The sequence below is a fragment of the Dipodomys ordii genome, unplaced genomic scaffold (assembly GCF_000151885.1).
Source record: "Dipodomys ordii isolate 6190 unplaced genomic scaffold, Dord_2.0 Scaffold73, whole genome shotgun sequence".
NCBI classification, from domain to species: domain Eukaryota; kingdom Metazoa; phylum Chordata; class Mammalia; order Rodentia; family Heteromyidae; genus Dipodomys; species Dipodomys ordii.
In genome coordinates, this window is record NW_012267289.1 from 7,552,905 (window position 1) to 7,571,103 (window position 18,199).

Below are 18,199 nucleotides of genomic sequence, written 5' to 3' on the forward strand. Positions count from 1 at the left end.
CACATTTTGCAGTAGAATAAGATAAAAATTTCAATGGAGTATAAGAATGAATGTCTGCCTATCTGAGGGTTAAATTCAGAAAGATTCTTTAAGAATTCACCTTTAAGCAAAGCCATAACTGGTGACTAAGATGTGTTTGAAGGTCAGTGAAGCAAGAGTATTCTAAACAGAAAGGAATGTGTGGGTGAACATGCAGCAGGTGAGTGTGAGGGCTTGCAGGATATGAGTGTTGAATGGGGAGAATGACAGGACAGTAGATGCAGCTTAAGCTATTTCATTGTATACTCCCTTTTTCACATTATTTTCTCATTTTAAGACCTGAAGGCAGGGTCAGAATCTATTTCATTCTCTCTGTTTCTCTCTCTCTGTCTCTGTTTCTCTCTCTCTGTCTCTCTCTCCCTCCTTTTTCTTTCTCTCAATCAGACACATACAGACATAAGAAGGAATCATTTTAATTTATATAGTATCAAATTTATTTTATATTTCTACATGTTGAAGTCCAAGAGTCAGGTGTTAGTTGAACTATGTTCTGGAGGTTATAAGAAGGAACTATTTCTTTGCTTTTGCTACATTCTGGAGGCCTTCCATTTTCTTGGCTTCTGGCTGCCTTCCTCTATAGCTAACCTGTATTCCCTAGAGTAAGAACTTCCTTTGATTTCCCACCTCTGTTTTTCATCTGCTAGTTCTTTATGTCCTCCAGATAATATAGGACAATTTCCCTATGTTCAAGATAGCTAATGAAGAGGCTGATTTCTAGGGGAAATCTTAATTTTCTGTTGGGTGGCCACATCTTCATCGAGTTCTAGAATTGGGACATGAACAATTTGGGGAACATGAACAATTTCCCTTACAATATCAAGCTTCTAAACTGACAGATTCACTAATGAATGATGAATGACTCAGGGATGCTGCTGCTGTGATTTGAATGTATCTCGTCCAAAATGGGTGTTTTCAACATGCTAGCAACGAGAAGTAAATCTTTTAAGACATGATTAAACCATAGCGGATCCACATTGAGGATAGCAGTAGGTGCTCTGACTGAGCAGGCTGACTTCCTCTTGGCCTTCCAGTGTTGTCATGTGAGGACACAGGAAGCGGTCCTCTCCAGACCTTTGCACCTTGATCTTGGACTTTACCGGCTACAAAGCCATGAGAAATAAGTCTGTTTTCTCTAAATTTACCTATTCACTGTATTTGTAAGAGCAACCTGATTAAGAAAGATGGGATATTATTTCAAAACTTCAGTTGTTAGGATAATTCTGTGTGCTGCTTCTCAAACAGGGAAATCAGGAGTTTATGACCACTTCATGGGAAAGCATGATATTTCTAGTGGACATCTGCCTTTTGAGAGGGTCTCTCAAGCATAAAGGAAAGATTGGTAGTGAAAGACACTGGGAATGTAGCAGCATTCAAATAATAGTTGAACTCTCCGAATTAATAAATTTCATTTGAAAATTATGTAAGAAGAAATAAGAACAGATTTCTAAGAATAGACAATTCGTATTATTTAAACTCTGGCAGTTTTAGAGAGTAGGATAAAATTTAAAAACTATTAACTTTTTTGTGGGTACCTTCCATTTGGCTTCTTTTTTATGCTCATATTTTATTAGCAACATTTATTAGTTTTACAGGTGGGTTTTGTTTTGATATGTCCACACATACACTTATTGTACTTCGATCAAATTTAGGTTCCAAGTTCCTCCCCTTCAACTCTCTTCCTCGCTTCCCAAACTAATTATAAAAGCATCATTGTTCCATTTTTACACATTTACATGAAGCGTATTCACCTTATTCCCTCTCTAGTTCACCTCACTCCTAACTCACTAGTATTTCTCACAGGGCCTGTTTTCCATTCCTATCATTTTTTTTCTTTAAAAAATACCTAGTTGTATAGAGTGTTACCATTTAACAAAGCAGTTTATGAATGCAATAAATCTGGACCAATGTTACCCCTTTCAACCTTCTCATCCCTCTCTATATCCCCTTCTCTCACTCATCTTAATTTTGTACCATATGCATTGAACTCTTGACTGAATCCTCCCCCTCTTCTCTTCTTCATTCAGCTACCCCTTCCCCTTGACTCCACCCTACCACTTCCAAATACTGCCTTCTTTGTGTTTATTTTGTTGAACTTTGAGTTTGCCCTTTTTAAGGAATTATGCTCTTTGAATTCTCCCTTGAATCTACCACATTTTAGTTAGTACATTTGTGTACAATTGCATAGCACTGAACAGATTTACTTATAATTATAAGCTAAATTTAGCTTCAAGTAGAAAATCTTAATGTTTCTTCAGCAGTGTTCAAAGTTAAGAACTTTAAAATGGGTAGATAAAATATATTATAAGTTAAATAGAAATACTCAATATTTTTTTAATTAGAAGAGGATCACTTCTCTTCAGCAATTTAGTATTTACTAAGAAATCTTTTATCTGTATGTACTTTGATTTTTTTAATGTATGAAAGACATCCTCTGAGGAAACAAATCATCTGTGAACATATGATACATCTCATTTGTAAATTAGTGTCCTGTATCCTTGTTAAGCAAAAATCAGTCTCTCAAAGGATAATCACTTTTTTTTTGTTGGTCATGGGTGCTGAGCTCTGGGCCTGGGTGCTGTCCCTCAGTCTTCAGCTCAAGGCTAGCACTCTACCACTTGAGCCACAGGCCTACTTCTGGCTTTTTTTTTTACTTATGTGGTACTGAGGAATCGAACCCAGGGCCTCATGCATGAGAGGCAAACACATTACCACTGAGCCAACTAATCACTCTTTCTTTAAAGGTTATAAATTGAACTCTTATGCCAGAAAGGCTAAGGACCAAATTAGTTCATGATGACTTTGCCAAAGTTTCTTGACATTATACATTTCTTCCCAAAATCCATGTCTTAGTAACTATTAAGTTAAGATCAACATATTTTGAAAGCCTGCATCTATTTTCTCTTGGTTAATTATGCTTGAGAAACTCATATTAAATAAGATATTCTCTATTTGCTAAATGTTAAAATATCTTTATTATATCTGTTGCATGTACTTTGCTACAAAGATGTTGGTAGTAAACCATCTGACAATAGTACTTAATGACTTGCCTTCCCTACAGGGTACTGATAATATACTAATGTAGCTTTTTATTTTTTTTATATTTTTGCCAACAATAAAGATTCCATCTGCCATTCTTTTCTGTATACTGAAGTCCTACTGTTCCTGGCATGGGTCACATTCATAAATGTTTCATTTATGAACCATTCCTCCCCCTGATTCCTGTGCAGTACAAAAATATGCTGAAAAAGATGAGCTGTCTGGCAGTTCATGTGTCTTTCAATTTTGTGTTAAATTACTCTGACATTTCCTCAATGGTTTCTAGAAGGAAGTTGTCCTAGAAAATTTGCATGACTTTATTTATCAAAAAATTACACTAAAAGCTGTATAATGTGTAATGCAACAAGTACTTGTGTTAATATTTAATTTGTTTTTTTCATTTCTTCTGTCCATTTATCTTAGAAATATCATTGTGTTCTACAGGCAGTATTATTACCAATGTACTCAATACAATTCAAATTTAGCTATTCAGAAGACAATATACATCCCTTAGGCAGTCAAGGATGATGAAATTACGGTAAAATGTCTAGAAAATTACATTTTTATTTAAATTATTCCATTGTAAATTATTCCCTAGAATATATATTATTCATGTGAATAGGTGATCAGATTTCATGATCTGATAGCCATATTTCATGAGCAGTTGACTGTGAAATCTGAGTTTTCATGAACAGTTTTAGTTAGTTGCTGTAGAGAAGTTCCCTATTTTCAGTTTAACTCCACCTATTGTAAAGAACACAAGAGCTAGGATATGGGTGGTGTTTCTAGAATCAACTAACCAGGTGAAAAGGGAAAACTATATATAAAAAACAATACCTTGTATTTCAGAACTTTCTTTTGAAGACTCTTTTGTGGATCAGTTAAGCAGGGAAACTCAAAGGTTGAAGAAATTGCAAACATGAATAAAGATATAAATTCATGATTGTTAATATTACTTTATATATTAAGGTTGTTACTCTAGCCAGATTACTAACCAGATCACAGTTTGTTGCTGAACAGATTAATACAGATTCTAAGGCTTAGAGAATTACTTATTTTAGATCAGAGTAACTCTTAAAAATTACAACCAGTATTATTCTTGGGTAATGTTCCACAAAAATACAAGGTTAAGGTCAATTGTAGACCCTAGAAGGTAGAAGCAATGTGTTACTAGGATTGTAGGCTCACTCCTGGAATCCTAGCTACTCAGGAAGCTGAGATATGAGGATCATGGTTCAAAGCTAGAATGAGTAGGAAAATCCTTGATATTGTTACCTCTAATAAATCACTAGAAAACTAGAAGTTGAACTATGGCTAAAATACTAGCATGGAGCAAAGGAGCTCAGGGACAGAGCCCAGGACCTGAGAGTTCATGCTCCCAGAAACAACAAAAATAACAACAACAACAAATGAGTGTCTTTTGGGGACAGGAAAAAGGTGGGAGTCTTAGGAATTATCTTTCAATGTATTTTTATGAACAAGTGCTTAGGTATGACAGTTTTACTCTCACCCAAAAGACACTGGGATTGATTCACAATGAACTCAAAAACTAAGGCAGAAGTAACAAGGCTAAATGAATAGTTATGTACATATCTGTACACTATTTTAATAATTTTCCTTGATAGACACTTTTAGTGAGGAAACCAATAACGAGGAAATTTTGGACATGGCACCTCGTTGGAGATGAAGTTAGTTGCACAGGATTTGGAGTGACAACCAGCAGTCTGAGTTTATTGCCTGCTAATAAGGATACTGCCAGGTTGGAGGAGACAGGAGGACTTGGGAAAGGTACAAAAAGACAAGTAATTCTCCTCATAGCCCATTCTCTGCTAAAATCAAATGAGTGGTTTGGTTTTACTTTTCCTAGCGAATACTTTGCCTATTATCTTCTTGTGGGAGAAATTATATGTAAATAGCCTTTGATTATCTTCATCACAAACTAAGCAGGAAAGCCATTTAAATTTCAAGTACCCGATTTCCTACTCATTCTGCACTACTTTTTCTAGAGCTGTTTAAAACTGTTCTAAGCAAAATAAACCCCAAGATAGGGACAGAAGAGGTTTTATCTTTGTTGCTGTTGTTTTTAATGTGCTTATAATGTACTATGTGATTTTTTTGTTTCTTTTGTATGTTCTTTTCCCATGGTATAACCCCTGTTTTCACTGTATTTGATTCCTGTGCCCTGCATCTTGTATATACTTTTTTTTTTTTAATTTGAGGAAGGATAAGGAAAATAGCAAAATGCTGAAACAAGGATACAGGTTGACCATTGTAACAATGAGATGTACAAGAAACTATGTTGAAAACAAACTTTACAACTTCAGGGGTCTGGGGGAGGAGGAGTTCAGAGGTGAGAGCGAAGGGATGGTAGGGGAAATCCAAAGAAGGGGGGTAACAATGCTCAATAGGAAATGTACTCATTACCTTACTCTTGTAACTATAATGCCTCTGTACAGTATCTTTGCAATAAAAATTAAGTGAAGTAAGCCAGGCCCAAAGAACCATAGGTCCCAGGGTCTCCCTTATTTGGAATAACTAGTATATGTCTAGGACAAGCAGAAAAGGTAAAAAAAAACCTATGTACCTATGACCATATAAGATGATGTTAAGTGAAATGAACCCCAAGATAGGGACATAATTTTTTTTCCTTTCTTGCTATTGTTTTTAACGTATTTATAATGTACTATGTGATTTTTTTTTGTTTTTTTGGTATGTTCCTCCCCCATTGTATAATCCCTGTTTTTACTGTATTTGATTCCAGTGCCCTGCATCTTGTATATACATTTTTCTAATTTGGGGAGGGAAAGGGACAAGCCAAAATGCTTAAATAGGGATATAGTTTGACTCATTGTAACAATGAGATGTACAAGAAACTATGTTGAAAACAAACTTTACAACCTCAGCAGGGTAGGCGGGGGAGGGGCAGTAGGTGGGGAGGAGGGGAAGGAAGGGATGGTAGGGAAAAACAAAGGAGGAGGCAATAGTGCTCTATAGGAAATGTACTCATTGCCTTACTCATGTAACTGTAACCACTCTGTACAGTATTTTTACAATAAAAACATATAAAAAGAAGAAAAAAAGGCTGTTTTAAGACATGAATTTCTCACTCATGTTCCTTTTATTCATTGAATTCATTAAACACATGAACATATACACATTTACATACACCACATACACTCAACCATATAAATGCACACACACACACACACACACACACACACACACACACACTGTCCCTGTTCTTAAGGAACCATAATTATGTTGGTGGAACTAATTTTTAAATTAAACAATTACATTAATAATGATAATTGTCTGTATTTTGATTTGGATATGCTTTTAATGGGAAAAATCCTGTCCTTTCCAAGTTGTATAATATGTATTAGTTTGCAATTATGCCAGCAAATGAAAATTTTTACCTAGTAGATTTTTATGGCTGATCATTAAATCTTAGATTTTAGGAATATTTACTTCTGATAATATTTAATTTATTTATAAAAAACATATCAGCGATGTAAAGCACTCTGTCTAGGAAAGCAGGAGGAAATAATTGTATTTAGGATTATTTCATCAAGTATTGTATTGGCAAATAATTATTATTTTTTATCCTTTCAATGGATTATTACAGTCTATTCAGTCCTTGGCACTTCTGTAAGAACTGTAATAAGTGATGCAATTACTGACATTTTTGACGGTGATTTTGATGATGTGATATTGGATGTCTGCCTTTATAGAAGAACAATTTAATTTGACACAGTCTACTAAATAGATCTTGTCTAGACTTCTAAATAAGGGCATTTTCATGTGCTCTGATAATTACATGTTGGAATAAACTAGACCAAGAGAATTGACACAAAAATCCTAGTAGTGAAAGTGACCAAATTAAAATCAACCATCTGTAAAGGTAGATAATCTTACAAATTGTCTATGTCCTGCAATGGCTAATATTAAATCTTAAATAGGATTATATTGAAACATTTTAGGTAGAATCATATAACATTCCCTATATCAGGGATGTTAAAATATATTTTCATTAAGCCATGTAAGTGGTATGCAGGGAAAAATTAACACTATGGAAAGAAAAAGATTCTTACTCCTGTAATTCTTTTTAAGTTAAAGGAAAAGTTATTTTTTCCTTCTCAGAACAAAGCCACTATTGTTCCTTTTAAAAGTGAAACCTCCAGTAGGATTTGTGTGTGTGTGAAAATACCTTACAGAAGGGTTACAATTACATGAGCAAGGTAATGAGTACATTTCTTATCAAGCATTGTTGCCTCCTCCTTTGTTTCCTCTTCCCATCTCCCCACACTCCCCGTCCCCCCCTCTGCCTTTTAAGATGGCACTTTCATGATATTTAAATGCAAAGCTGGCCATTGAAATGCATTGAAATGGTCATTACATTGTAGATAAGACTTTGATTTAAGTAGTCAAAAGTTCTTTTACCAGAGATATAAAAAACAATGCTATAAGTGGATTTCAATCTTAAGTTCATAATGTTATTTAAAAAAATCACTGCTGAGTGCCCGAAGCCCCAAAGCCTATGAAACAAGTGGGAACCAAAAGAAGGGACTAGAAAGGCAAAAAGCATCTTTGATGTGGTGGAACTGAAAGGCGCAGGCACAGTAGTACAGACAAAGGAAGCACCTGTGGAGAGAGGTGAGAAACTCACTACAGGTCCTCAATATCTTCAGTGACAAATCTGAGTCAAATGGTCTTCATTTCAACCTATTCAATCCTTGTGTACTTCAGACAGATGCAAATAGCAGAGGCCATAAACCTTACCTAATTTATGTATAGATTAAAATGCTGAAGGAACTAGACAGTGCTATTGGACTAATGATTTGCCAAATGTCTTTTTCTTTTATGTATCTAACCATAGAGATGACTAAATAATTTGGTTGGAAAAAGAAAAGAAAGAAAGAAAGAGTGAGAGAGAAAGGAAAGAAAGAAAGAAAGGAAGGAAGGAAGGAAGGAACGAAGGAAGGAATGAAGGAAGGAAGGAGCTGAGTGACTCACAGATATAAATCTTAATGACCATGCTCAAGAAACTTGGAGTGAACATTTAATGGAGTGTTGCTGGGTTTTGCTTTGTCCTATGCAGTAAATACTGAGAGTGAATGATTAGAAATGAATTTAGGAATTCTATTAGTGTAAGAGAATACAATTGTGACAAGCAGAATCAAGCTTGGCAGGTTCTTGAACACAGAATAATAGGAAGGATTAAACGTGAGGATGGACACAGTTAGGTACATTTTCAATCAACTCCTAAACATTCCTGCCTATAGCAGTCCTTATTTTATAGTATAAATTCTTTTAGATATTACAGGGAAACTGTTTAATTTATCCATCGCATACGTTCATCAGGTAGCATAATGTATAGTTTGTGTTTGGGGCCATTTTCCACTTTAGATAATATTGGAAAATGATTTCTGGATTTATCTTCTTAGGTCTAATGTCTTTTTATTAGTACATATGAATGATACAGAATCATTGATTTTTTATTGTTACGTGTTCTTGCATACAAATAACAAAATGGATGTTACATGATGAAAAGGGACACTCCTTCCCTTGCCTGCCCTTTCCCATCCCTTACTTTAAAATTTTTGTTTTCAATTCAACATGTTAAATGTACAATGCATCTCATTCAATGTCAACTTTCCTTTATTTTCCCTCCACCTATCTGTCTCATCCTCTCAACTTTTCCAGTCTCCTGATTTTTGTTTTTATTGTTTATTTCTCCATTAGAACAAAATATGAATGATTAATTTTGCATAAAGGATGACATCACACTTTTTGGAAAAGGCATCATTTTCTCTTGTTTAAAGGAATTGTTGTCCAAGGGGAAGAGACAGACAAATAGGCAGAGGAATATTCAATATATATATAGGTCAAAATGGAGCTTGGAAAGTTGAGGGGATGGATGGAGTTGGAGAGGTAGAGGGGAAAATGAGGAAGGAATGATAGCTTGTACACATAAATTGATATTGAATTGAACTGAAACCCCTTTATGCAGCTATTTAGAGATAATAGACTTAATAATACAAAGGAAAATTCTTACTCTATAAACAATACGATTTTCTTTTTTAATATTTTTGTTACCTTCAATTAGTTGTACAAAGGAATTGTCATTCAACATAGCATTTTGTGAAAAGAATGCACCTTCATTAATGTCATCCCTTTGAACATTCTTAACCATCCCTCCCAACACAACCCTTCTCTCGTTTTTCTTAATTTTGTAGGATGGGTGTTGAGTATTTTTATGGCATTCTATCAGAATTTGAAGTATAACAATATAATTGTAAAATATCTGTATGTATACCTGAAACTTTAAAACTACTAGGGAAACTAATATAGGAAAAGGTAATGCCTTTCTAAGACTTTAATAACTTTGGATATATTAGCAAGACTGACAAATGAAATTTAATCAAAGAACATTCTATAGCAATGGAAATTATAATTTTTTAATTTTATTTTTAATTAATAAGTTTTTTTATTGTGAAAATACCATACAGAGGGGTTACAATTACATGGGCAAGGTAATGAGTACATTTCTTATCAAGCATTGGTGCTTCCTCCTTTGTTTTTCCCCTACCATCCGATCCTCCCTGCACCCCCCACCAAAGTTGTAAAGTTGGTTTTTTACCCTAACGTCTTGTACATCTCATGTTGCAATGGGTCCACCTGGATCCCTATTTAAACTATTTGTTTTTTCCCTTCCGTTCCACAAATTATACCAACATCAAATACAGTGGAAACAGGGGTTATACAGTGGGGGAGGGACACACAAAGTAACAAAGAAATAATCTTATAAATATGTTAGAAACAATAGCAAGAAAGAAAAAAATCTGAGTCCTTATCTTGGGGTTCATTTCACCTAACATCAACTTATCTTACCATTTCTGCTTGTCTCAGACATATACTAGTTATTGCAAATAAGAGAAACCATGAGACCTGTTTCTTTGGGCCTGGCTTAGTTCACTTAATATAATTTTTTCCAAGTCTTTCCATTTCCTAACAATTGGGGCAATGGAAATTATTTAAAGAGTAAAACAATAGCCTATAGAACAGCACATATTCTTCTGAGAGCTGAATCTTTGCCAGTTATTTATTTGTTAGAGGATTGGTATTCAAAATATATATTCAAAAAGAAAACCTACTAAACATCAAAAGAGCCAATAATCCAATCAATAAAATGAGAGCTAGCTTGAAAAGACTTCAAAACAATTCAAATGGTTCCTAAACAGCTGAAAAATGTTTTAACATCTTTAGCCATCAGAGAAATACAAAAAGGAAACTACAGTGAGATTATATCTCTCCATATTCAAAATGGCTACCATCAAGAAAACCAACAACAAATGCTACTGAAGATATAGGAGTAACAGATCCCTTAAAAACTATTGGTAAAAGAGTACAGCTACTGTGTACATCAGTAAAGATTTTCCTCAAAAAACCTAAAACTAGAACTCTGGTATGGACCAGTTATATTGGTTATATACCCAAAGGAACTTAAGTTAGCATACAAGAGAAATGTCTGCTCATCTTTTTCACTGCATAATTATCAAGGCAGCCTAAGTTTCCATTAACAGATGTATATATATATATGTATATATATATATATACATACATATATACATATATATATGTATAAATATAGGTGTGAGTGAGAGGGAGAGGAGGAAAAGGTAGAGGGAAATATGATAGATACAGAGAAGGAAGGAGGTAGTAGAGAGAGAAAAAACAAATGAGGGATGGAAGAGGGGAAGAGAGGAGAGAGTATGAACCAAGTATTTTTCAGCCATAAAGAAAAGCAAAACTGTAACATTTTCAGGAAAAAACATGGAATTGAAAATTTTCATGAAATAAGGCAGATTCAGAATGACAAACATGCTGCATGTTTCTTATATGCAGAATCTCGATTTAAAAGTTAGAAGAAAGACACTAAAATAGGAGGACTTTTTACGAAGAGGAAAAGGATCAGTGTAAGAAAAGGATGGGAGAAAATAATAGGATTGAATATGATCAAAGTACTTTTAACATATATATGACAGTGGCATGCTGAAACTTATTAAAATATACAGAACAACACAAAATGTTATCCGCATCCCAAATGAGCAAATAGTAACTGCAGTTTGTATATAAAAACTACTTTTACTATTTTTAACAAGAAGTGATCTTTTTGACAGGCCATTGTCTTAAAAATAAATCTATATCCAGTGGTGTACATATTGTACAGGAGAACTTACTTCTATGCATTATTAAAGTGATCTACATTAGATTTGAATGAGTTAAATATTGGTTATGGCTCTATATAAGGTAGGTTCCCATAGTTTATTGTTATAGGAGGAAAAGGCTTCACTATTTTTAAACCAATAACAAGTATGTAATTTATCAAACCTGAATTTGTTAACTTAGCAACTCAAAAGTCAGTTTAAAGCATCTAAGTAATATAACATTCAAATAATTGCTTCTACAATTGAGAGGATGCAAGTGCATGCTTATTTCTATAACTGAAGTATCTTCACTGTATCTGATCTTTTTTCCTTTACTTATGTGCTTGACTTTTAAAGAATGGGAGTTGATAGGGAGGTTACCATTGCTGAAACAGTGGCATTGGCCTCTGTTTCTGTGTTGTAAATGAGTGACTCAGGAATTTACATTACATTAAGGTTTTACTGTCCTAAGTTAAATTCTTCTATAGAAAAATGTTTAAATAGGGATACCGGTGGCCCCATTACAACAATGAGATGTACAAGTTATTATGTCGAAAACGATCTTTATAACTTTGGTGTGGGGGGGGAGATGGGAAGGGAGGGAAGGGGAAACAAAGGAGAAGGCAACAATGCTTGATAAGAAATGTACTCATTATCTTGCCCATGTAATTGTAACCCCTCTGTACAGTATTTTCACAATAAAAAATAATTTAAAATATAAAAAAAATCTTGCATTTTCTTTTCCATGAATTCTCTTAAATAGAACTCCCAACTATGTGTTTATGTTTATGTAAACTTTTGAGACTATTGAAAATTTTTAGAATTTGGTTCATGTAATAATAACTTGAATACTTACAACAAAATTATCATAAAAGAGGAATTTTAATGAATTAATTACCTTTTCACAAACAGCATAAAATAAGATACTTTTTATTGTTCCATTTGAATAAGGATGGTTTGCCATACACTATAAATCAGTGTACTTGTGTTTTTTAAATAGTCTACCTTAAATTCTCTAAAACAAACAAAATTAATACATGATTCAAAAGCAAGAATTTAATACTGAGCTTTTGAAACTTAGGAATGTATAAATTCTTATTTAAATCAATATAATTGGTGTTATGTTCATTGTTTAAATTTCTTTTGCTAAAAGACAATGTGATTTTCTTATGATTTCCAAAGAGTATGTTAAAGAAGTAAAATGTTAAAATATATTTTCAGAGAGAAATAGAATATGCTACCATTGTTTAAAAAGTTAATGAGAAGATTATGCAACATTTCCCAAGATTTATGCTATGCATTTTACTGCTCATTAAGCAAAATATATATTTTCAAAGTATTATTTTGATATGATACGCCTAAATTTAATTATTCTTGTGGCTAATTTCTCGTTTTCACATGAATAAATGATTATATTCTCAGTTGCACTTCTAAAAGTAACTAATATTATTGCTATTTAAAATATTCCTGTTAAATTTAAAATGAAAATCTATTGAATCCTTACTAAAGGTAATGGCAATAGAATTTTTCCTTTGTCCGTTTTTTACATTAACTCCTGCTAGGTTTACAGGTATTATCCCTTCTCATAGGAAAAAAAATAACTATTGTTTAAAACCAGCAGGAGGAGCTCTCACCTTGTTGGGTTTGATGTAATTAGTTTGCTTGGAAAACTTGAATTTGTGGTGGGGGAGAGGGGATTATATATGAAACAAATGATAAAATCAAAATATCTACTATGTATAATTTCATCTAAGAAGATCTCAAAATTTATTTGACTTTTTAAAATATCAGTGTTCCATTCAATTTCCTGAAATGCAAATTTGAAATTTTCTTGTTCTTTGTATGATTTCAGATGAAAACAAAACAAAAAACAAATATTATTTCTGGTAACTACCAAAGAACAACAACAACAAAATGATCCTTAAGCATCTGCACCTGTGAAGCTGCATGCTTTTTTAAATTAATGAATACAAGTCAGGTGCTTGTGGCTCACACCTTTAATCCTAGATACTCAGGATGCTGAGATTTAAGGACCATCATTTGAAGCAAGAATATATGTGAGAAACTATGCAGAAAAAGCAGATGCTGAAGCTCAAGTGGTAGAGTGCTAACCTTGAGCACAAAGAGGTCAGGGAAAGTTCCCAGGCCCTGAGTTCAAGCCCCAGGACCAGGAAAAATAAAAATAAAGATAACATAAAATAATGATTACAGTTCCCTTTATGGCTATTAAAAATCAAGCCCCCTAAAGAATAACAATTATATCAACTGATCATTTGAGTCTTATTATTGCATTTGCAATTTATAAGCAGGAAATCTATGTTGAGAATTTTAAATAGCTAGTAGAGATTTTTAATAGTATACAATAAATCCTATGATTTGAATGTCTTCATTCAGGAAAAACTCTGACAGGACATTGTGGAAGTTACTTAAAAAAGAACACAAATTCTTTACTAGAGTAATTGTGCATTACTTCTTCTTTTTCCTGCCTGTGAAGGTTTTTCAATATTGTAAATAACATAAAATATTTCAGTTCCCAAAAAATAGATTCTGATATTGTATACCACTGTATTCTTTAGTATATTCCAGAAATTTAAACTGTTATTCAGTACCAAGTAACATTTAAGAATCTGGACACTTATCAGAATTTCATGTTCTGCTTTTTAGTAAGGGAGATTATTTTGTTGCATGAATAAAGTCAGATGGTATTTTGTTTGTGGGTTAGGTGTATATATCTTCCTCATTGGACATTCTAGTTACCTTTTCTGTTATTTCTAGGCTGGGCAGAACTGTATGCTAATGTAGAGGAATCAAATTATAGAGGAAGTACTTTAAACAGTTCCGTGTGTGTGTATGTGTGTGTGTGTGTGTGTGTGTGTGTGTGTGTGTGTGTGATGTTAGCATCCATGGGGATCTATTAGCTAAATATATTAATTCATCTGGAAATAACAAGTAGTATGGCCTAATTCCCTCATTCATTCTCAATACATTAATTGCAATATTTCAATAAGAGAAATATCCTCTGATTATTTTTCAAACAAAAGTAGTTTAGACTGAAAAAGCAAAATACTCCAGTTTACTCACTTATGAAAATTTAGAATCAGAGACAAAACAAAAATTTCCAAGATGTGAAAAAGATAATCCTCCATCATTAAGAGAAATGTTATTAGAACGATCAAAACATTTGCATGTGTTAAAAAGATGACACTAGAGGTCATATACAGAGTAACTACAAAACAACAACATATTTTACTATTGGGAATGTAAATTACACATGGAATATAGTTGGACAGTTTTATTTTTTTAATGAGCATTTTCTATATAACCCAGTAATTCTAGCTATTTTCCCTGATTTAATGAAAACATAGGTTCAGTAAAAAATGTACATTACAGTTTACAATATCTGTATATACAATTTTCCCAACTGGAAACAGCTCACATATTCGTCAGCTAAAAAATTTCATACAATGAAGTTGTTTTCATCAATAAAAAGCCACTGAATACTGAAACATGGGGCCCTGCAGAGAAAGGAGAAATGAACTATGCAAAAACAAAACAAAAACAAAAACAAAACAGGCTCAAAGGGCTACAGGCACTTGACATTTTGAAAATGGCAATGCTGGTCAGAGGTATTTGGGGATAATGAAAATACTCAAAATTTTCATGTAAACAATGCTTACATGGATATGGAGATTCATAGAAATAATCATTACAAAAGGTGAACTTTATTGAAGGCAAAACATCGTTCAATAATTCTAGCTGAAAATGTAAAGAGAGATCAAAACACTTAAAGAGGATGCTAGATAATTGTAATGCATAGTCTTACTTGGATTTTGATTTCCTGTTAAAACAAATTGAGACAACAAAGAATATTAAAACTGGCTTGATGTTTGATATTAGGTAGTTCCTGTAAAATGTGAAATAAGATATTGCATTTTTATGAAGCATTTATTGTAGGAATAAATTCTTCACATTTTAACAGATGAAATAACTACTACAAATTTAAGAATAGTTGCTTATTTTTATTAATAGGGCATATAATAGTGATTCAACTAAGGACAACCACAGAATCCTTGTAAAAGGTATTATAGAGCAGATGGCAAATGATATTTTCACCACAGAATGTTTAAGCAGAAGCAAAACCCCCTGCTTACTTAGCTAGATGAAGACTTACAAGCAATAATAAGGTGCTAAAGCACTCTTTCTCAGAGTTTGTTCTAGGCCTCCTGACATCTATGGTCATGGTTGTAATCGCTATACAGATAGACCTGCTGAGTCTTCAGAGGTGTATTTCCTATGGGAGACTTTACAAAGCTCTCCAGAATTCAACCTCAGCTGTCTTTTTTAGCACTGTTTGCATCTATCACTCCTGCTGTATAATCCCTAATCTGGGAGACAACTTCAGGGACTGTCATATCTCAGCTACTTTATACCTAACATTGTAAGAGAAAAATGGCATCTGATTGAAAACCACTCACCCTGGTCTTGCTCAAATTTTATCCATTCTGGGAACTTTCCCAGATTTAGGCTAGCTTAATTGCAATGACATGAAGCTTTATATTGTAAACTTTAACAAGATGTGTTTTTTGTTCACCCACCATTTAAAAAAAGTCACATTATAAGTTGCTTTTGGTGGGAGGAAAAAAAGTGGCTTGTGGTTTTGTAGTATATTTCATAGACATAGTACCTAGCAAATACAATAATGAAGTCGATATTTTGGATACAATGTTTTATTCAAACTGCATTGTTTTCCTCTTCTGCTGATTTTGATATAAGTGCATTTAATAACACAAAAATAAGATACATAGGCCTAGCTTAATAATTTTGAGAAAAGACTATACAGGGAAGTTGGAAAAATTTAAACAGTGTGGTTATCTCATTAGTTATAAAACCTTGCTACATTAAAATAATTTTTAAATGATTGATTACTTCATTCAACATCAGTAAACCTAAATTCAAGTTCAGTATTTTAAAATTAATCGCTTCATGACCTTTTATCATCATTCATTATATACTAATATTTAATATAAAAATATCTTTAACAATTTATTAAGGATATTGTGATGATATTAGTAAAGTAGTTAATATTCATGATTTCAACAACTTTAACTTTTTAATGTCTTTTTTTCTTACTTGAATATATTTCTGCTTCAGTTGAGAAATTCATGAAAGTTTTATCTATTTAATTCCAGTTGTGTTGCTTGATACAACAACGGTGCTAGGAGAACTCGGATGGAAAACATATCCATTAAATGGGGTAAGTTTTTGTATATATTTCTCATTCTTGTTGGGATTTTAGGGGCTTTGGTAAGAGTTGAAGGAAGATAGATTTATATAAATTTTGACATATGATTTAAACTCCATAGAAAAAACTAACATCATGAAATTGGTTATAGATATGGATGACATGCAAACATCCTTGCTTATCCATTGTTATCTTTCCTTATACTGTTTTATACCTAGTGATACGAGAATGCTTTCAATGGAAATATTTTCTTAGAAATAAATGTTTAAGGGGCTGTTAACCTGTCTCAGTGGTAGAGTGCTTGTCTTGCATGCATGAGGTCCTGGGTTTGATTCCTCAGCACCACATAAACAGAAAAGGCTGGAAATGGTGCTGTGGCTCAAGTGGTAGAGCGCTAGCCTTGAACTGAAGAGCTGAGGGACAGCGCCCAAGCCCAGACCACATCCAGGACCACGACTGACAAAAATAAATAAATAAATTATTACCTGTAATTTAAAGATAATTTTCTTTGTGTATATTAAATTTGGTAATCATGCTTTTGGACTTTCCACGACTACAATCATATCAGGTAAATTCCTGTGGCACTGTGTGTAGGATTATTGCATAAACAGGAAATTGCAATAAATCTTACTTGCAAATAATATGTAAAAGGTATGTGTAGAACAGCATTGTAATCTCCAAATACTAGTACTGCATTGCCTTTGAAAATTTGCCTCAGTATTAATAGTCAGTAAATACAACAAATGTAGACGCATTTTACTTATTTGAAAAGATTATTTACGCATAAACAAACTGGCAGCTTGCAAATGGGTAGTACAGAACTTCAGCATATCATAGATAGATTGTACTAATATTATGGACACAATTGTACAAATATGAACTTTTTAATTGAAAGTATTAATCTGCTAAAAAAAAGTAGGGGTTGTATTTCATATGTTGTTAGTAGAAACAGTTGCTTTTGAAGGCATATGAGGATGTAAAATGTACACAATGTACTTTTCTGGATACTAGTGTTTTGTTGTGATTCCACATGACATTCATACTTTAAAAATCTGTTTTGGATAATTTCAACATAGGAAAGTTTCAGTCTTAAGTGAAAATAAAAGGTGGCTTGTGAAAATTTTTACCTCAATTTTTTTTCTGTTCAAGCAAAATATTTAATAATTTAGGTAATCAAATATTTTCAGTCACACATGGGTTACTTTTTCTTTTTGTGAGAAGTTATAGATTATATGATTTTCTATTAATAATTCCTCCATTTTATCAGCAAATTTAGATGGCTCAGTGGTAGAGTGCTTGCCTTCCAAATTTAATTTGAAAGGAAAAATTTACCTAAACATGGTTATACTCTTTTGGAATCATTCACATATTGTTGTGTTCATTTGACATTTTTCATTAGAAAGCCTTCTTTATTAGATATGTATTTTCCACTAAATATTTAGAAAGACTTAAATCTTCTTAGGAGCATATTTGATTTTTTTACATTCATTTGTTTATTATAGTCCATGCCTTCATATTCAAAATTTGGTTTTATTCTAACATAGTTCTCATCAACCCATTGCTCAGAAATATATTTGTAAAAATAAGATTATACCCTTATTCTCATGCTTGTATTTCCATGAAAATGAATAATTGATATTAAATGTATTAAGCACATGATGTTTATTGCTAAGAT

The 18,199-nt window shown here is 32.9% G+C and overlaps 1 protein-coding gene across 1 annotated transcript in view; it reads left to right on the top strand.

Annotated features, from left to right (window-relative positions):
* Epha6 (EPH receptor A6) overlaps positions 1-18,199 on the top strand; it is a 737,672-nt gene that overhangs the window by 38,759 nt on the left and 680,714 nt on the right. The window contains exon 2 of the mRNA XM_013024079.1: positions 16,472-16,536. Coding sequence (XP_012879533.1) covers positions 16,472-16,536 — 65 coding nt within the window. The remainder of the gene's footprint in view (positions 1-16,471; positions 16,537-18,199) is intronic.